Source organism: Balaenoptera musculus, chromosome 11 (assembly GCF_009873245.2).
Source record: "Balaenoptera musculus isolate JJ_BM4_2016_0621 chromosome 11, mBalMus1.pri.v3, whole genome shotgun sequence".
Taxonomy (NCBI): Eukaryota; Metazoa; Chordata; class Mammalia; order Artiodactyla; family Balaenopteridae; genus Balaenoptera; species Balaenoptera musculus.
Genome location: NC_045795.1, coordinates 35,226,557 through 35,247,720, shown reverse-complemented (window position 1 = coordinate 35,247,720; position 21,164 = coordinate 35,226,557). Strand labels below are relative to the sequence as shown.

The 21,164-nt window shown below is 40.3% G+C and overlaps 1 protein-coding gene across 1 annotated transcript in view; it reads right to left on the bottom strand.

Annotated features, from left to right (window-relative positions):
* The window catches only part of KIF6 (kinesin family member 6), a 390,258-nt gene that overhangs the window by 228,837 nt on the left and 140,257 nt on the right, over positions 1-21,164 (bottom strand). The window contains exons 8-10 of the mRNA XM_036869162.1: positions 13,567-13,710; positions 12,564-12,650; positions 8,300-8,403 (exon numbers count right to left, since the gene is read on the bottom strand). Of these exons, the coding sequence (XP_036725057.1) occupies positions 8,300-8,403; positions 12,564-12,650; positions 13,567-13,710 (335 nt within the window). The remainder of the gene's footprint in view (positions 1-8,299; positions 8,404-12,563; positions 12,651-13,566; positions 13,711-21,164) is intronic.

Genomic DNA, 21,164 nt, shown 5'->3' with positions numbered 1-21,164 from the left:
AAATTGTGTGATTACGTGCTCATGAGCCAGTCAAATACCTCTCAAGTTTTTCCCATTGTGGATTTAATGTAGCGTATGCATAATCTTTGCTGTATTAATATTCACTGCATATTCTTTGATTATGTGCCACAAAATGATACAAAGAAAGGTGTTGTGTACATTCATTTAAAGCAGACATGGCTCCTGCCTTCAAAGGGCTTTCCATCTGGTGGGGACACAGATAACAACCAAACAATGCCACAAGTACATGACTGTAAACAGAGATAAGTACTCCGAAGGAAAAGCACAGAAAATACAAAAATGTGCAGCACAGTCATGATTTAGTTGGGGCTGCAGGTCAGAGAAGATGTCTTTGAGGAAGAACAATTTCAACTGAGGTTTGAAGGATGAGTAGAACAAACAAAACAATGTGTGTGTGTATGTGTGTGTGTGTGTGTACATGTCCCCATGCATGTCATCGCAGGCAGAAGTCAGAAGCAACTGCATATGCAATGGCCCCAGGGTAGAAGACAGGATGAAATTAAACACTGAAAGGTCGGTGCTGTCGAAGTAAAGGGAGCAAAGGGGAGAGGAATATGAAATGTGGCTGAAAACACAGTAAGGGGTCAGACCAGGCAGACAGTTGTAGGCCCCATGCAGGATTTTGGTGTTTTCCCAGGAACAAGAGGAAGTCAGAAGTCACTGTGGAGTTTCAAGAAGAGTGAAATGGTAAGGACTGTACTTTTGAAAAGGAGTATTCTGGCTGCACAGAAAAAGATTTAGAGGGGAGCGAAAAACCTATTATGATACCTATTTAGTAGTAGAAAAAAGGTGACAGAGGTTTGGGTGAGGATAGCAACAACAGAGGTGGTGTGAAGTGGTCCAAGTCAAGACATGCTTTGAGGACAGAGTCAACAGGACTTCCAGATGGGTTGGATTTGGGGGATGAGAAAATGATTACAGTCACAGGTAACTTCTAAGTTTCTGGCCTGGGCAACTGTAGGGCTTGTAGAGACATTGACTGATGGGGATCCAGTGGCTGAGATCAGGTCTGGAGAAAGATGCAAAAGAATTCAGTTTGGGGCATGTTGAGTTCAGGGCCAGGTGTCAGGTAGGCAATGTGATCAATGAGTGGGGCATTCAGAGAAGAATAAATCTGGACGAGTAAAATAAATACGAGTCATCAGCATCTGGATGGCAACTGACGTGTGGGTGTTGCTGAGATCATCTAGGAAAAAGTATAAAGAAAAAGAGAAGAGGAGGTCTTACGACAATGCCTTGAGGAGTACCCACATGAAAGGAGGATAATCCGGCCCAAGAAGCCAAAGAGCAGTCAGGAGATGGGAAGAAGACAGAGAAGAGAAAGTTTCAACAAGAGCGTGGTGAATAACGTTGAATGCTGCTGAGAGGTCACCGAAGATGAAGACTGACATAGGCCCGTCAAATTGATCTACACTGGGGTCCATCAATGGGGCAAAAGCCAGATTGGAGTGTGTAGTGTAGTGAGTGGGGTGGAAGGGAAGGGAGACCGTGAGTGAAGGCAAATTCTTGGAGTCGCTTAGCTTAAAGGAGAGGAAAGTGACAGTAGGTAAAGGGGGATGTTGGCTCAAGGGGGAGCATTTTGTTTCAAATACGGGAAACTGGAGCCCAAATACTAATAAGAAGAGCCCAGTAAAAAGAGAGAAGTTGTAGACAAAGAAAAAAATAGAAGGGGAGTTGAGGTCCCTGACGTGGCAGAAGGCACTGGGGTTGAGAGTACAATTGGTGAGGTCGGCTCTGGAAGAGACACCTTCTCTACTGTAACAAGGAGTAGAGGGTGGGTACAGGTGCAGGATGGTGGGCAGGTTTGGTAGCAGAGCAGGAAACTGAGGAAGTTCTCCTCAACTTGTATATGTAGTCATTAATTGTAAAAATATATGTTTGTGTGCTGAGGGGCTTGTCATCAAAGACAAGTTGCTATTATTAAACTAATTATAGCAAAATTTTACTTAAAGGAAAATCCCTCATTGTACAGTTCTGTTTTATTTTGCTTTGGCTTGTTCAATGACTGGTCTTTTAATTCTATGTTTCGTCATACAGATTTCTCCAGTTTTTTAAAAGTCAGGTTAGTTGAGGTTAAATTTACAGATGGTAAAATTTTAAATTTACCCTTTCTAGGTGTGTAGTACTATGACTTTTGACAAATGTGTATACTTATGTAACCACCACTAAAATCATGATATAGAATATTTCAATCACTCTTAATACCTCCCTCTTGTTTCTTTTTCACAGTTTCTTCCCCTACTGGCAACCTCGGCAAATACCAACCCCCCTCCCCCTGCCACACACACACACTGTGCTCAGTCCCTCTAGGTAGCTTTGTTTATGTGGTCTCCTTCATCTTAGAATGGTGCATTTTTCCTCGTGACATCCTTTCAGGCTCACTTGGTTTGCTCAGTGAGTGATATCTGCAGTGACCTCCCCCATTCCTACATAACGATTTAGCTTTTCATTATCATAGATTATGAGCAAATACTGTATTAAACCATGTGTAATAAACTGATATTAGATTTAAAAACATGGAGCTGAAAGTGAGCATAGATAGCATTTAGTCATAAGATAGCATTTACACATAAATGAGCCATTAAAAACTAATATGATTAGAATTAAAAGTATAATTAATGTTTTACAATTCTCAGTGTCCATTTGTTCTTTCCACTAATACACTCTTTTAGTCTCTGTTTTATATATACATATATGTGTGTATAAATGTGCGTGTGTGCATATATCTTATTTTCCCAATAAAACTGTAAATCCTTGGAATTATTTGCTGTATCCTATATTACTAAATCCCCCAAAACACCTATTAAAATGATTAGCATCCAGTAGGTACTCAATAAATTCAGTTTGAAGGATTAACTGATTTGTAAAAATTAACTAAAGGAAATAAGTTAGAGACAGACCAATACTGTATGAACTCACTTATGTGTACAAAATTAAATGTTGAACTCAGAGAGTAGATCAGTGGTTGCCAGGGGCTGGAGGGCAGGGGAAATAGGGAGATGGAGGTCAAAGGTTACAAACTTCCAGTTTTAAGATGAATACATTCTGCGGACCTAATGTACAGCATGGTGACTATAGTTAACAATACTGTATTGTATTCTTGAAAACTGCATACAGGGTAGATGTTAAATGTTCTCATCACACACAGAAATACATAGTTACATAGGTAACTATGTAAGGTGATGGAGGCGTTAACTAACCTTATCGTGGTAATTATTTCACAATATATACCTATATTAAATCATCACACTGTACTCTTTAAACTTACACCATGTTATATGTCAATTATATCTCAATAAAGCCGGGAGATAAAAGAGAAAAGAAAAGCAAAGGATCAAGATGTTTGTAAATTTACTTTGGGCAAACTTGAGACCATGAGATCCAATTCAGTTCCATCTCAGAAAGAAAATGTTGCTGTGCAGAAAATATTCTACTCATTTACATTTGGGCCAGGAAATAAAGCTTCCATCCTAGACAGAGGCCTAAGGGCTTTTTTTTAAGGAAGAACGAGGTATATGTTTAGAGAATCAATCAGAATTAAATCTTCACCCAAGAAGTTTTGTATAAACATTAACTTGGCTATACAGCCTCCATCCAGCTGTCTCTTTTCAAATTTTACACAGGCAAAAAAAAAAAAAAGATGTAAACTAAAAATATCCCAATAACTGGAGGCTGACATCTGAAATCCTCTTCAGTTGAAGCATCCAAGTCAACGCAACAAATATTTACATTAAGAACTGAAATTCTGGGAAATAGTTCAAAAAATTTGATAGGGCTAGGTATTAACAGACATCTCCAAACTGTCCAATGCATACTACATAGAATATATTATCTATTAAATATCTGCTTTCTGATGTCCTTCACAGAATCCCTGAGAGGAATGTCTTCATGCCATGCCAGTCAGCATAAGCCCAGGAATCAGCAGCACAGAGAAGTAGACAAGGCTAGAACATTCCTGCCACTCTGTCCTGCCAAGCTGTGGGACTCTTCCTCTCTGCTACACTACTCTCTCCCTCCCACCCTTGGCCACCCGGGAGTCTGGGCGCAATGGGAGGACTGAAGCTGATTCACATTCTTGAGTAAATGTCCAGGGGCCCCAGAAGACAAAGAAGCACAGACGATATTAAATGGCAGAGCCACATTAGAGGCAAATTTTAACTTATCTCTTTTACTTTAACATGATAAAGGACTCTTAAATCTGATGAATTTTAAGTTGTACCAATATTGATCTAGCTAATTATGCCAAAACATAAATGCAACTGTAATATAACAAAAACAATAACAAAAAAACACATTATCTGAATAATCCTCACCATCAGCATGAACAAGCACCAAGATTACTGGATTGTTGTGAAACTCTACGCTTGGCTTTGGCGTGAATGCAGTTTGCAGCGTGATTTCTCCCCAGCTGCTGGTCAGAAACCATTAATGAGGTGTAATGCAATATAGTGCTCTTATACTGACAGCAGAGAAGCGATTTCATTGCAAATTGCTGAAGTTCACTAATGAGCACATGAACTAATTTTACATGATTCCTGAGCTCAAAATTAATCATCACTATCTCTGCAGTTTCATGTTTTATTCATCTCTCCTCATAATACTTATATGTTGCATCATAATTACTTGTGTTCATGTCTGTCACTGCCACTAACTTGTGAACCCATTGAGAGCTGGATCTAGGTTTTGTTCATCTTTGTGTTCCTTTCAGGGCCCAGGATAGAGTTGTCTGTATAGTAGATGAATAATAAACATTTAATAAGTGAATGAGTGAACCAATTGTCCAGAAAAACTAATGGCAACCCTACATACTGTCTGTATAGAATCTGTTCCAATTGGCATTTGTATATTTGTTATCTGTGGATCAAAGGAAACCAATCCAAAATCTAACAATCTGTCAGTATTTTAAATCTGTTGTCACAATTTTATTTCTCATGATACTACCCTGAAACTCCTGTGACTGGCAAATTTGCTTGTTGTCAGTAACTTTTAGATAGAAACATCTGCTTACGTAATAAATGGCAAGTTAGTAAAAGAGGTAATGCAAATATAATACAATATTAAATATCATAAAGAAGTTATAACAAAATGTGCTTATTATTGTTTCTTATGCTTTATAGAATTTTTCTTTTTGTGAAAGTATAGTCTGTGGCATCCTTTTTAAGAGAGGATGTAGCATGGTAAATTTTCTGTCTGAAAGCTTGTATGTCTGAAAAGTGGCTTTATTTCACCTTCACCTTTGAATATTAATTTGGCTAGATACAAAAATCTCCATTCATAGTCCTCTTTTGCTTTGTTTTGTGTTTCAGCACCAGAAGTTCTTGTTTCCAGAGTTGTTGATGAGAAGTCTTCTCTAAATCAGATTCTTGGTTGTTAATAATTTTCTTCTCGGATAACTTTTAGGATTATTTTCTATCTGGTGAGGTTCTAAAAATTTTTCTACAACATTATTATACTACTCAGCATACGGTAACCTTTTTGTTCTGAAGTCCTATGTCTTTTTTTTTTTTTTTTAGTTCCAAGAAATAGGTTTTCTTTAACTATTGGTTCCCCTGCATTATCTCTTATTTCTTCTCCATAAATTCTGTTTTCTTAGATGTTGACAAATCTAGAGCTATTCTCTACGATTCTTTTCTTTAAACTTTCTTTTTTTACCCTTTTATCTTACATTCTGGAAGAATCCCTTAGCCCCCACCTTCCTGGTTCACTAATTTGCCCCTCTGTGTTTTCATTCTGCTATTTGGCCATCATTAAGTTCTTAATGGCAACAAGTACATTTTTTTCATTTTCAAGATCTCTTGATCCTGTTATTGTTTCATGGATGAAATGCCATGTTTTATATCTCTAAAGATAGTAACCATTTTTCTTGCTTAGTTCTGAAGCCCTCCAAGCTGTAAATGCTTGTTCTTGTCTTTTTCCATGTTGGCTGTCCTCATATTCCTAGTCACTCCCAACTGTGAGCTCACATTTCCTAGACTCTAAGCTCTCTCAGCATGGGCAGCCAGTCTTAGGTGAGGGACTGAAGCAGCTGTGGGTGCCTGTGCTCCTTACTGTTTTCAGTGAGAACAGGAGATGGGCAGAGCTGGAGACAGCAGCTGGTCTCTAGAGCTTATGCAGTCCCTCTTTGTCCTGGGCATCATCAGCTACCTGGGGTCCTTCCCTATTTCCCCATCCTAAACACTGACCTAAACACTGCGGGGAGAAGGGAAGAAGGGAGTGCACAGGGGTTGATAGGAACAAACTCCTCCCACTACAAGAGCTCTACCAACCCTCAGTGGCTGTCCCCAGCCCTCTCCTGCTCCAGGGTGCCACCACTTCTAAACATGGGACCTTGGTGGTGCTGCACCATGACTTGGTCTATCCTTTTCTCTTGCCCATCTCAATCCCACTGTTCAGTCTCCCAGGAATTCCTTGAAGCTTCTAATCCCTTATGAAGTTTACTTCTTATTCTTGGGTGTGGCTAGAGATTCAGATGTTTCTTTATATCAGTTCTATAAGCCCCCCAATTTGGAGGGAACCTGCAGCATATTCTTGCACATTCTGACATTTTGAACCACAACATTCAGAATCTTACCCTTAAACTGGGCCTTCTGAGCAACATAGAGTACACAGGAATTAGAGAAAACACTGGTACTTATTTGATATGTTGGTCATTTCCCTGTTCGCTTTTAGATCCAACTTCCACTTTTCCCTTGTTTGACTCTGCATCACAGGAAACTACACTCCCTGACTCTTTTAACAACTGGCTTCTGGGTAAGTTGTTCAGCCAATGGGAGGCACTGGTGGAGACTGGAAGGGGAGGTGAGGGAGAAGCCAGGGCTCCCTGCTGGGATGATGCCTCCACAGCACCCATGGCTCTTCAGAGGCCCCAGCTTCCACTCTGTCGGGCAGCATTCATCTTGTCCAGCTCCTGCTGGCTGGCACTAGTCTCTGGCCTTGGTAACACAACCTTCTACCGATGTCCCTCCAGTCCTAGGGGTGTAGGACCTCCTCCTGCTGCTCTGATCTCTGGGGTGCTGCAGCACCGCATAGTACCATCTCCTGTGCAACAAATTTCCTATATTAAATTCCTGCTGTTGAGAGGCCTAGAATGGTTTTGTTTTCCTGGCTGGATCCTGATTTGAAGATCAAAGTTCTGAAGAGACTTCTTCAAAAATAATATTGGGTAAGTCCTTTCTTTGAGGGGAAGGGAGCACCATGGTAAAGGAATTTTAAACTTGGGTTTCTCAATATCTCACATATCCCAAGTTATTTCAAGGAGTGACAGGAAATTCTTTAAAATGTGAATTTTGGCAGTATATTTCACCTTAATTGCATATATGCCACAAAGCGGTTTTGTAAGGAAAGCCTTAGGGGCCTATCATATTATTAAACACAGTGTTCTACAATCAGGAAATGCTATCCTAGAGGAGGAAGGCTTTGAGTATAACAGAAACCTTGCCTAAGGCTTCTCAAGCTTTACACCTACCTTCAGGGGCAGCCATGAACTTGTTTAAAGAAAATGCTTTCATCATCTGTTACCGTTTTCTCTGTTGAGAGAGGGTTATGTGAAATGACAGAAAACCTTTAAAAAAATCTTGTGTAGCTTTGTTATTCTGAAATAGAGAATACCACTGCCTTCTAAGCCTAGTCCGTTATGATCACTCCACAGTGCTTAATAAGCAGCACAGAAACAACTAGAGAGCCCGCCACTGTGGCCTGTGATCAGAGAGAGAATGAGAGCCACGCTGTGCCCCTGGTATGCCATATGGCTGCAAATCTAAAGGCTCTGAAAGATGCCGCACTTGTATGAAGTCCTGAATACCTGCTTTCATTTCCATTTTGAGTGTTTGAACTGTAATATATGGACCATCTATTTATTAAAGGAGAGAGCTTACTTTGGCATGGGATAAATTGGTGCTTGCAGCAAGATGCTGTTTAATACAAGGGACGTTTCTTGAATTCCTTCAGATCTGAGATCCACAGCTTAAGAGTGTTTGGTGTATACATTTAAAAACTGCATGACTATTATGCAACCTCTTTTCTTCAGCTGGCATGAGAAGGATATTCCCATCCTCTCTATGCTCTGTTCTTTACTTCCTCAGAGCTGAGGAGGCAAAAACCCTGCCAGCCTTATCCAGCTTTTCATGGAAAGCCGCCACTCTTAACTGGCGCCTAAATGCAATTTCAGACCGTCCCAGGAGAACTTCGTTCTTTGAGGTGAATTCATAACATTAGGGCCAACAAAGAAGTTAACACAAACTTGCACGGTTAAAGAAAAAGGAAAAGTCTGCAGTCTTACTGAAGGAACTCTGCTTCTGTGAGTTCCTCTGTCCTCTGCTCCCCAGTGACAATGGCCAGTTCATCCTTCAGTTCCTGGATTTCCTTTTGTAGGCGTATAATCATCTGCAAACGGCAAGGCAGGAGCGTAAATGTCAACTCCTCACTGAGGGGAACTATGTGACAGAGAACCATACATCTTTTATAATTATGAACAAAAATGTACAGAGAATGATATAAAAGGCACTCTTGTACTTACTACCCAGCTTTGTTAAATCTTAACATTTTGTCAAAACAGTTCTAGGATTTTTCTTAACAAATAAAACATTACAGATGGAACTGGTGTCCCTTATTCCTGTTCCCCTTCTGTCCTTCCTGGAGTGATTGCTGTCCTGCATTTAGTGGGTAGCATTTCCCTGCATGTTTTATACATTTACTCCATATGTACAGATGTGACTGTAAATGATGTATGATATCATCTTGCATGCCTTACACTTTATGTAAATGTTGCCATACTGCATGTAACTGCAACTTGCTTTTTTTTTCCCCTCACACTATGTTTCTGAGATTATTTATATTGCTTCATGTGGCTCTAGTTCATGAATTTTCATGTACATATAGTATTTCAGTAAAGGAATGTATCACAATTTATGTATCTATGTCTCCTGTTGACGGACATTCAGGATTTTTACTTTTGCGATTACAAAGAGTGTTGCTGTGAACATTATAAGTCTCTGGGCTTGTGTGGGAGAGTTTCCCTGTAGTGTGCACCTAGAACTGTGTGGAGGTAGAGTTAGTGCACCCCCTTATTATATATTGCCAAAGTGCTCTTCAGAATGGATGCATAAATTCATATTCTCAGCAGCTATATATGTACGTTCCTGTTTCCCCACATTTTTGTCATTTTGTATGTAGTATTGCCAGACACTTTAATCTTGCCGATCTGGTAGGGGTAAAATGGTCTCTTATCTAGTTCTAATCTAGAACTAGTATTTTCATGATTATTAATGAGGTCGATCATCTTTGTGTATGCATACTGGCTGTTTGGGTTTCCTCTTCTGTGAATTATTTATTCACCATCTTGCCCATGTTTCAGTTGAGTTGTTTTTCTTTTCCTTATTAATTTGCAGATTTCTTTATATATTCGGGATGTGAACCCTTTGTTAGTTTTATGCAATGTGCATGTTTTCTCCCAATCTATGTAATATTTTTCACTCTGTGGTGTTCTTTTTGTTAAATGAAAGTTTTAAATTTCAATACAATTTCATTATCAACTTCTCTCGTTTTGAGCTTTATATTTGTGTCTTCTTTAAGAAAATCTATTTTACCTAAAGCCATAGCAATATTTTCCTATATGTTCTTATAAAAGTTTTAAAGTTTTGAAGTTTTGCTTTTTACATTTAGGTTGTTTGATTTTATTTTGTAGGAAGTGTGAGATATGGATCTAATTTTAATTTTTTTATGGCTAACCATGCAAGATTTGCTATTATAATTCTGTTATATATTTCCACATGTAACATGTGTCTTTTTCTGGGCTATTGGTTAAAAACATTTGTCTACTTGACTATATGTATGGTAATACTACACTGTTTTAATTACTATATCTTAAAAAATTTTTGGCATCTAGATAGAATAAGCGCCTTCCATCTTGTTCTCTTCCAAAATAGACTTCACTATTCTTGATCATTTGCTCTTTCATATAAATTTTAGATTTGGCTTGTAAAATTCTACCAAAGGCCCTCCTCAAATTTTAACTGGAAATAAATTTGAGTAAAAGGTTAATTTCATAAGGCATTAAAGTAATGCTATGAATCATTACATCCATGAACATGGTATAGATTTCTGATTCCTTTCAATACAAATCTGTGTATGTCTTTAATTAGATTTTATTCCTAGAATTTTAAAGTTTTTGTTGCTATTATAAATAGAATTTTTATAAAATTGCATTTTCTAATTATTGGCTTTTGATGTATAGGAAGGTAATTCATCTTTATGAATGGATTAATTTTCTGAATATTATTTTGGTTATCTGTTTACCTGTTATTAAACACTCTTGGATATTCTATATGAGCAATCAAATTGTCCACAAGTAATGACAGATATTCTTCTTATCAAATCCTCATAAATTAAAAAAAAAAGTCTCTTTCCTAAGAACCTCCAAGTACAGTGCTTAAGACATTCTTGTCTTATTCCTTCTAACGTTTCAACTTTTAAATGTTTGCTGTAGTTTTTGGTGGATACCCTTAATCACTCTAAGGATGTTCACTTATATTCATAGTTTGATGAGTCTTTTCAAACTATGGATGAATGTTTAATGTTATCAAACACTTTTTCTGCATCTAGTGATGTGATCATTTAATTTTTTCTTTTAATTGTGAATGTGATGAATCACCTTAATTCATGTGATTTTACTTTTTAGTATGAACTACTTCAGATATACAAAAAGGTATAAATAATAACATGTACCTACTACTTAGCTTAAGAAATAAAACATTACAGACTCTTGTGAAGCCCCCACCCCATAGAGTCTTCCCTAAATTTGGTGTTTATTTTTCCCATTCAGTTGTGTTTTGGGTGGTTTTGAGGACAACTTTTCAACTGTCACTTGTGCTTCAGAAAAGCTCTGTACATAAAATAATGAACAGTAATATCAGTTTTTAGAAGCAATTATTAAAGGAGATCAGGAAACAACACTTGTCAATTACCAGATAATTCTGCACCAGGAAGACCTCAACATTTGTTCAGTTATCAGCTATTAGATTTTGACTCCTGATTTCTCATTTCTTTAAGTCTCTCACAGACCTACATCTAACACACGATAATGTTCATCTTTGTTCAAATTCCTCAAGTTCCTTCAAAGAAAAGTCTCTCTAGCCAGATTTGAAAGGAAAAAAATACCTCAATGTCTAATATGTTTATTTTCCTTCAATTATGAAGTAATTTTTGTCTTCAGGCTAATAGTACATTCCTATCTTTCTCATTCTGCACAGTAATATTACAGGGCTGCTGGCAGGGTAGGAACAGCAGAAGAATTCATCCTAGGAGTTCAGTTCCATTTGACTTAGGCCTTTGAATTGTGTCTCCTTTTCCCAGTGGGGGTACCCTGCTATGCTGACCAGGGACTGGACTGGAAAGGGATCCTGCCTCACCCACTGGTTTCTCCAGAAGAGAATGCTGTCAGGGGAGCTCGGGCTCCCTGAGGCAAGTAGGACAAAACAGTCAGCCCCATTATTCTTTTGTCCTTCTTTTCCTCTGCCCTTCAATGGAATGATTTCAGGGAAGGAAGGGCAAACACTCAAGAGGAAGTAATTAATATGGGTAACAGTGAGCTTGAGATTTTCTTGTTTGGAATTTGAGAAATTTGTAAATGAAGCACTGTTGGTACGATTTCACATCTTTTTTTATAACGCATACCACTAAGCTTACACCAGCTTATTTTCTAGAGAAAAAAAAATTGTTTTGAAAAGGTGAGTGATTTGCAAAGTAATATAATCTTAATTTTGGAGTTTTACAAAATTGAAATATTTTATTTCAACATTTTCAATGTTGACACGAGTTAATTCCTTGTTGTATTTTATTTGAAGACTACCAAAATAGAGAAAAGAAAAAATATCTGCATTTATAATGAGTAGCTGAATCATGTAACTTGCAAATATCTTTCCTTTAAAAAAAGAACTTTGATAAAGAAGAATTCATTTTTATAAAACTAGAGGCTTGGCCATTTTTCCATGGATCAAACCAACTACTAACTTTTTTAAATCTCTAGACTAAGTAACAGAACACTCATGCAAAATACTATTCTATTTAATAACCATTAGGACTTCTTTTTCTCAATAAGCTTTTATAAAAGATGGTCTATTATTATTGTCTTTAGAAAGTTAAGCTGACTTTTTTTTTGAAAGGCTACGACCTGCCTACAAATATAACTGTGTATGATTCTATGTATGTCCCCAGGACTCACTGTGCCCCTAACTGATGGGGTAAAGGGGGGCTGTAGGTAAGAGCACAGGCCCTGGAGTCAGACTGTCTGTGTCTGAATCCTGCTCTGCTACGCATTAGCACTGTGACTCAGATCAAATCACTAAATATTTCTGCGTTTCAGTTTTGTCATCTGTAAACTAGAGGAAGAGACGGCATCTGCTCATGAGGTTGTTGTGAGAATTAAATGATTTAACACGTTTCCAGTATTTAGAACGTTGCCTGGTTACGGAGAGTGAGTGTCCCCCCAAATTTAACTAATCTTTGATATACTTTGATTTTTTTTAACATAGTTAAAAGTTGCTTACCAATCTGGGATCGATTTCTTCATTAAGAACAGCTTCATTCTTTATGAGTGCCACTCGTTGTGCAAATCTGCAGGTAGATATAGATTCCTAAGAAAGCAAGATAAGTCCTTAAAGTGTTATGGCATAGAGAGATAAAACAGTTTCTGTTCACAGGAAAAACGTGTACACCTAGAGTGATGTGCATAAAACACAACGAGGAAACATGCTTCCAAATTAGGAAGCCTTGCCCTGGAACATTATTTTTCATTAAAACTTTGGGCTTAATATAATGACTGATACTCAAAGTGTGGAAGATCCTGAGGTCCTAAGTGACAACTGGTATGTGCTTTTCAACTACTGATTTGTCAAACCAGAACCACATATACAAACCAGAATCATAGCAGGTACCACAATCCATAAGCATCAAAGGGTACAAAATAAATATTTGTAACAGGCGCAAAAGAGAGGCTTTTCAAGGCATCTTACAATGCACTTGGGGCTTGGCCTTGTTTGGGGAGGCACCCTGCAGCTTCCTGTTTTCCTCTCTTAGAGAAAGTCTGAGTCCCAAACATTAAACTGAAATGCGTGAAACATCAGCTGGCTCTAAAGCAACCCAGGACAGCCATTTGGCAGCCAGACCCTGCCAAGGCATCCTGGGTGCTGTGCCCAGGGACACGTCTAGGGACACACCTTGGAGATGTCTCCAAGGCACCTAAGCAATCAGGAGCAAAACAGATCAGGAGAAGCTGATGGGTCTCCTCCCTCACGTCTCTGGCAGATCTTCCAAAATTTGTGTATGAGGTTTTCTGCAAACCATCCCGTGCTATGTGAAGTCAGTTCTCAAATTGGGGGAATTACAATTCTGGCAAATAACCCAAAGCTATGAACTCTGGTGGGTCTTCACCTCTGAAGGCATACCCTAACCCAGTTGAAAAGACGGAAACCCACCAAGGACCCTCAACCCCGTCTCACAAACTAGCATAAAAACTCAGACTGAGATCTCCAGAAAGAAGAAGCAACATACGTCAATATTCCTTTTCTCTAAAGAGAGCGTGGCAATCATGGTCGTCATGCAGTTCCCTCCCAGGCTGTCTCTCAGGACACTGGTCATCATGGAGTTCCGATACGGAATGTGTGAGCGGTGCTTTTCTGAGAGGGCAATGATGACCTGTGGTGGAGGGGAAAAAGAATAGCGTTAACTTAGCAGAAAATGCACACCTGACAAACTGAGCTGCAACAGCAATAAGGATACAAAATGCAGTGACCCCCAAAACTTGGGCTCAGAATAAATATCTTAAAATATTCAGTACAATAACAGTGAAGATGGAATGAAGCAAATATAGTAAAAACATACCATAATGGACCCTGTCGTTTTTGGACAGATGATATAACTTGTGCAGAATTGGATACATTTTTATTCTGTTTTCAGTCACTGAGAAATTTATATAAAAACTCAAGAGTAAATCATGCCAGATTTTAAAAAATCCTATCAAAATTGGTCTGTATGCCTCATCTTCAAGGTAAAAGAGGCAGAACAATAAATAAGAACTACAAGAGGCAACAGACTCCAGATTCTGGTGCCAGATTGTCCAGGTCCAGATTCTAGCTATGCCAGGGCATGCCACTCACCATCTCTGCCTCAATCTCCTCATCTGTAAAACACGGAAAAGACAGTATCTACCTATGAGTAGTTGGGATGATTAGAAGAGTTAAAATGTGCAAATTACTTTGAGTAGAACTAGCCCATAATAAGTGCTGTATATGTGTTTGCTTTCACTGTAAGTGATGGGGGAAGTGCACCTTGGTTCACCTAGAGTCTGCTCACCTTGCGCCTTAGGAGTGTCTTACGTACTTAGTAGGAAGATGGTAGATGGATGGATGGGAGATGGATGAAGGGCTGCTGTGGGCTGTCCTCAAGGGGAGCCACCAGGGGTTCAGGGTTTTCTGGGGAAGATGAATCCAGTGCCAGGACGCCCACTGCAAAGCATCAGGAATAACTCACCCACAGATGTGACATGTGACTTCAGGGGCATCACAAGGCCCTGGCTCCTGAAAATACTTTCAACACCTGCCATTGTTCTAGTCTTCCCTCTTCCCAGGTGTGTAATTCCCATCATCAGAACTTTTTCTACGCCTTTAGTTTACAAAATAAGATGGGAGCATTGTTTTTGAAGGCCGTTTTTAGCAAAATCACGTAACGATACCACTGGTCTTGCTTTAAGCTAATGACCACAGGTTTTACTATAAACCAGAAATCCTGTGAGGTTCTCTCAAAAACCACTTTTCCACTCTCAGAAATGGGCCTTCGCACCTTATCCTCTTGTTTCAAACATCTACCCAGCCTCCTCTCTCCGCCTTCAGTCTGAGCCGATGGCCACACACTCTTCTTCCAGGTGTAAGCGGTCTACCTGCCCTGTCCCTCAATCCTCCACACATTCCACTCTTCCTGCGGTTACTGTCCTGCTCCTGCCCAAGTCCAGCCCTCTGTCCCCTCCCTCTTCTCCTCTTACCTACTTTGCTCCTATAATTAACCCCTCTCTTTGCATTAATTTCTCTCTCTCACCGGAATCACTCCCATTCTGCAAGCCCACAACAGTACTAAACTAAGTTGGCTCTTGCCAAGGTCATCAGCAACCCCCCTGAACCAAAAGCACTGACTGCTCTCTTACTAGACCTCTGATTTGAGTAAGGCATCAACATAGGTATTCATTGCCTCCTTCAGGAAATGCTTTATTCACTTGGTAATCAGGACATCACACTTCTCTGGTTTTTATCTTTCCTTAAAAACTAGATAATGAATACTTGCTTTTCTTCTTCCCAAATTATATCTATTGAAGTGCTCCGAGGCTCAGTCCCGGATCCTCTTCTCTTTCTTATCTACACTGTCTCTCTGTGTAATCTCATCCAATCCCCTGGCTTTAAATACATCCATATCCTATCCTAATGTCTCCCCAGTTTACAGCATCAGCCTCAACCTCTTCCCTGAGCTACTATCCCTGCAGCAACTCTGCATCTCCACCTGGATGTCTGTTCCTGACTGTCTCTCCCCTCTGCCCCCAAGCCTGATTCTTTCTCAGGCTTTACCCATCATTATTGATGGCGCCACCATCCAACAAGTGGCTCAGTCCAAAACCCTAGGCAACATTCTTGAATTCCTCTCACCTCCAACATCCAATTTCTGTTAGGTTTATCTACAAAACATACCCAGAATTGGATCACTTTTTCCCACCTCGTTTGCCACCGCTCCAGTTCGAGGCACCATTTTCCCTTCCTTGGATAACTGCTCTCAAGGCTCTGAATCAGTCTCCTTGTTTCTCCTTTTGCCCTCCCATGGTCTCCGCTCTGCATGGCAGGCAGAGAAACCTTTACAAAAATGTAAGTTACATCAAGTCACTGCCCTGCTTACAACCTCCCGATGCACTTGGTATAATGACCCAACCCCTGTGTGATCTGGTTCCTGTCTACCTATCCAACTTCATCTCCTACGGTGCTTTCGTGGCCCACACTGGCCTTGCTGTTGCTTCACCATGCCAAGCTTAGCCCCACATCGCAGCCTTTGACCATGTTTCTTTTACTTAGGATGCTCTTACCCCAGATTTTCTTACAGCATCCTGCTTCTCATCAATCAAATTTTTGCTCAAGTTTTATTTCCTCACAAGGGCTTTCCCTGAACTCCCTTTCAAAAGTAACACCCCGATATCCAGGCTTTAACTCTATTTTATTTTTCTTCTGATACTTACCACTATTGGAAATTTTATTTATTTACTTGTTACCTGCTTCCCCACGAGAGTTTCTGCTCCACAAGGCAGAAACAAAGGACTTTGTTTCTCTTGCTCGTGGCTCCATCACCACTGCCAAGAACAGCACCCAGCACCCGGTACATGTGGCAGAAACTGAGCTGTCTCCCTCAGCTCTCATGATAGCCCCCATCCTAGTTCTGCTTCCTACAAAATTACATTTCCTAGTCTCTCTTACAGCTCACGGTTTGCATGAGACCTAGCTCCATCAAGCAAACACCCTGTGTGGGATTGGAGGTGAGTGATGAGAGGTGGTGGTCATAAGGAGGAAGACTGCATTTGTAGGTGGGTGGCAAAGGCAACTGGTTTTTTTGAGGCAGCTACAGGGAAGTTTCTGGAATCTAAGGCTTAATGTCCTAAGTGCCCAGTGGGGATAACAGTGGTGTTTTACAGAGCAGTTCAGTGGTGTGATTAGAAGTGTCTCTTGGCTGGGACTTTCCTGGTGGTCCGGTGGTTAAGACTTCGCCTTCCAATGCAGGGAGTGCGGGTTCGATCCCTGGTCGGGGAGCTAAGATCCCACATGCCTCGTGGCCAAAAAAACCAAAAACATAAAACAGAAGCAATACTGGAACAAATTCAGTAAAGACTTTAAAAGATGGTCCACATCAAAAAGATATTGAGAAAAAAAAAGAAGTGTATCTTGGTTGCTCTGCTCCTAGCTGGGTAGTACTCAAGCCCAGTTTTCTAATTTTTCTTGAGATTCTTTATGTTTAATAAACTCTATGCTTCTTAAATTAGCTAGAGTGAATTTCCCAGTTTGCAGCTAAAAAATCTGATTAATACAACATATGCTCAACACTTTTTTGTTAAACGAATATGAATAAATGAATGATTGGATTAATTAGTTTTACCTAGGAAGGCAGTGTGAGGGTCATTAGTAGTGAATGAGATTTGGGTGAACTAAGCTTCAGTGTAACTGGGAAGAAAGTGAGAAATATGGTGGACCCGAGTCTGAGTGGCAAGATGGGAGCACGGGGTGCTGAGCAGAGCTCCAGACCCTAAGAGCCAAGAGGACAAATATCTGCAACAGGTAAGGAAGGCCTGAATACCAAATACCAAACCAAACAGGGGTAGGTCTGACAGATATGCAGAGAGGGTGGCATTATTTTTTATTAATCATCAATTAAATATCTAACAATTTTCTAAGTACTTTTAAGTTCTTTCATAAAACAAATGTCACTATTTTCTTCCTGGTCTAGGAAACAAAACTGATGTCTTTTCTATTCAACAGTTTTATTGACAACTTAGATGACATAAAGGAGAATATGCTTATTACACTTCCTTCTGATATTAAATGGTCTGTTAGTTAACTTGCTTTTGGCTGTAGTAACAAAAGAATGTAACCCAAACTGGCTTTAATCATAGGGAAATTTATTGGTTCATGTAACTGTAATAGGAAATGCTTTAGGTTAGAATGACCTAAAAGGTCAGGGGCCTTTTAGAAAGGACTTAGTTTCTGCCCATATCTCTGCTCCGTCTCCCATGTGGTAGAAGTCTGCCCCTCCTCGTGGCCATAGGATGGCTACCAAATGCCCTGATGTTATATACTTCCTTACTCATGACTGACATGAGAAAGTTCTCTAATAATTAAACATGAGTCCTGAGATTCACTAGGGACCAACTTGGTTCATGGGCCACCTCTGAACCAATCACTATAGCCAGGAGAAAGACTGGCTCGAATCGGCTTAGGCCAGTCAGGTCTACTCCTGGAGCTGGGAATGAGCTTCTGCCTGCTACCCCTGGAATGAATGCTGTAGAGGCAATCCCAATGTCCTTTCCAGAAAGGGTTCTAAAATTGTTAAAGAGAAGAATTAAAATTCAAAATGAGATTATGGATTAGAAAATATGGTCTTTAAGAATGGGGGAAATGAAGGCAGTGCATGATAAAACAAAGAACCCAGGACTCAGAGTCAGAATCCAGCTGCCCCACTTATACGATCTTAGGCCAATCTCTTATATTTATTAGCCTCAGTCTCCCCACCTGTAAAACTGGAATTAGAATGCCTGCCTATCTCACAGAAGTGATTTAAAGATCAATAGAGAGAGTTTCTGGGATACTTCTTAGCAAAACAAAAAGCACTCCGTGTTTGGAGGGGGCTTTAGGCCATGTTCTTTATGATCACTTTGAAGACTTGTTGTAGCACAATAAATGCAGTTCTAGGCCATTTTTTTTTCCTTTTTTTTTTTTTTTTTTGGCTGTGTTGGGTCTTCGTTGCTGTGCATGGGCTTTTCTCTAGTTGCGGTGAGCGGGGGCTACTCTTTGTTGTGGTGCGCGTGCTTCTCATTGCGGTGGCTTCTCTTGTTGCGGAGCATGGGCTCTAGGCACGCAGGCTTCAGTAGTTGTGGCTCGCGGGCTCTAGAGCGCAGGCTCAGTAGCTGTGGCACACAGGCTTAGTTGCTCCGCGGCATGTGGGATCTTCCCAGACCAGGGCTCGAACCCATGTCCCCTGCATTGGCAGGCGATTCCCAACCACTGCGCCACCAGGGAAGTCCTAGGCCATTTCTTTATAAGCGGGTCCTAAGCAGGTACCCTCCCAGCTCTAGAGAACTTTAGGAATACCATAATAAGCCCAGACCCCTTGGACAGAAACGGATCTTCAGAGTGACTTAGAAATGGCCAGTATTTGAGAGAGAGGCAGAAGTAAATTATTCTTTGTGGGGCTGCTTTGGGTTCTCTAAACTGGGCAGGAGCCAAATGATCTGAATGGCACAGGGTGAGGAGGTGTTCATACAACCTGGATTTCTTTAGTGTTTACTTCCATTTTGGATTTCATGTACAAATACAATAACATGTTCCTGAAGACATTCTTTAAGCAACAAAGAGTGGAACCCCACATGACACTTAATAGCATCTCCACGTACCAAGAAACTATGCCTGAAATCAATAATTCGGTTTACTACTTCATTCATTAAAGAGAATTTCTTTTAAAGAACTCAGATGTCCATGGAAGATTATGCCCTGAGAACTGACAAAAATTTGCAGAGTTACAACTAGCACCGCACCACCAATTTTTTCTCCTGAACGCAACACATTCAGTGGAAGCCAAGTGGAAAGTAACACTCTGAAAAAGTCCCACTCATGTTGGATAACTGGCCGGGGTGACCCTGATTCTGATTTCTGGAGAAGGAGAGAGCAAACACTCTCTGTTCTCAGTGGTTTCTCACTTAACATTTGGGCTGACAGACACCCAGGGTCACCCAAGGAGCACTCCGTGAGGCTTATGGCTGGACCAAGTATGCATGGTCCCTTCCTTTTCCTCCACGGACTCGAATTCTAGGGTCAAGATGCACCCTGTTATTGTGGCTTGAAATGTTTTTGAGGAGACTTTTTGGAAAAAGTACTACATACACAAGGAAAACTCCAAAACCAACAGTACTCTGGCAAATAGAAATTTATTTACTTCTGAGCACAATAAGGTGCATTCAACTCAGAACGTCTGTGCCCTGTGAGCAGGTGTAAGGTCTCACAATTATGGCCAGAGGGCAGTTACAATTCACATGGAATTTCTATAACTCTAATGTGGGCTAATTCATGTAAGAAAGGCTACCAAACTGTCTTTTCCTAGTCCATCTCCATCTTATATATTCAAACTGAGACAGAGAAGATGTCTCAGTTTGATTATATTTTGGACATCTACATGAATTTCTATTACAGCATTTATCTTACTGCATTCTAAGTATTTGTTTGTATGCTTTGTTCTTTCACTGGATGACACGGTAGCACAGACTATTTCTCAATTATACATCAATCCCCATTGCCTAACGTAACTTGTAGCACCCAGTGGACACTCAGTCACAATTTGTTGATTGAATGAGTGAATGAATGAATGAAGCTAATTAAACTAAACTGTCATACTTCCAGCCTCAAAGGCCCATAATAAAGTACTTCATAAAGAAAATTTGTTTATAAAAGTCCTTGAATTCTGTTATTTCATCAACAGTATCTGCTCACTCTTTTTATTATTCTCCTTCCTAGGTACTCTTTGGTCCCCTCTCACTTATGTCTTTCTGTGTAAAATTCCAATATTTCTCTACTATCCACAACTTTCTCTCTAGCAGCTGCTCCTAGCTTTACTCAATCTCACGTACCCATGTCCACACACTGCAGTTTTCCATATTTATGTTCTTCTTTCCTCTCATACTGATCTTCTCCTTCTCCTCCTCTCTCCATTATTTTATGCCATAACCTCCATGAAGACCCTTGTACAGCAGTGTAAAGAGCTAACGGCTGCAGTGATGCAGTGGGTGTCTATGAAACAGATAAGTTACATTCGGAGAGCCAAAGGTCAATGACACATGAATGTCACTGAGACCCTGGGTGAATCCATCCCGCAGATGGAGCTAAGGGCTGACAGACTCCCAGTTCTCACTGCCTGACATGCCCTGACCCCATCCTGGCCGGGCTCACTCCTACTCATTCCTCCCATCTCTGCTTAACATCAGTCCTGAGAGAACTTTCATTAACTCTCCCTTCCTCAGTCTAAGTCCAATCCCCCACACTCTCCTCACCCCTTGGACTTGCTCTGCAGGCTCCCATCAGGATTACAGCCACGTACCTAACGAATACTTATTCAGTGCATGTCTCCCTCCACTGGACCATGAGACCTTCGGGGCAAGGGCTGTTTCTATTTCATTCAGCGCTGTGCTCCAGGGCCCAGCACAGTCCTCAGCACATTACTGCTCCTTATAAGTATCTGTTAAATAAGTAAACTAGCTATATAGAAAATCAGATGCCACATAGCCACCAAGACTGCTCACATGAGGCTGATGTTACCAGAATTTTGAAGAGAAGAAATGTAGGGAGAGGAATAGTTTTAATGACAAG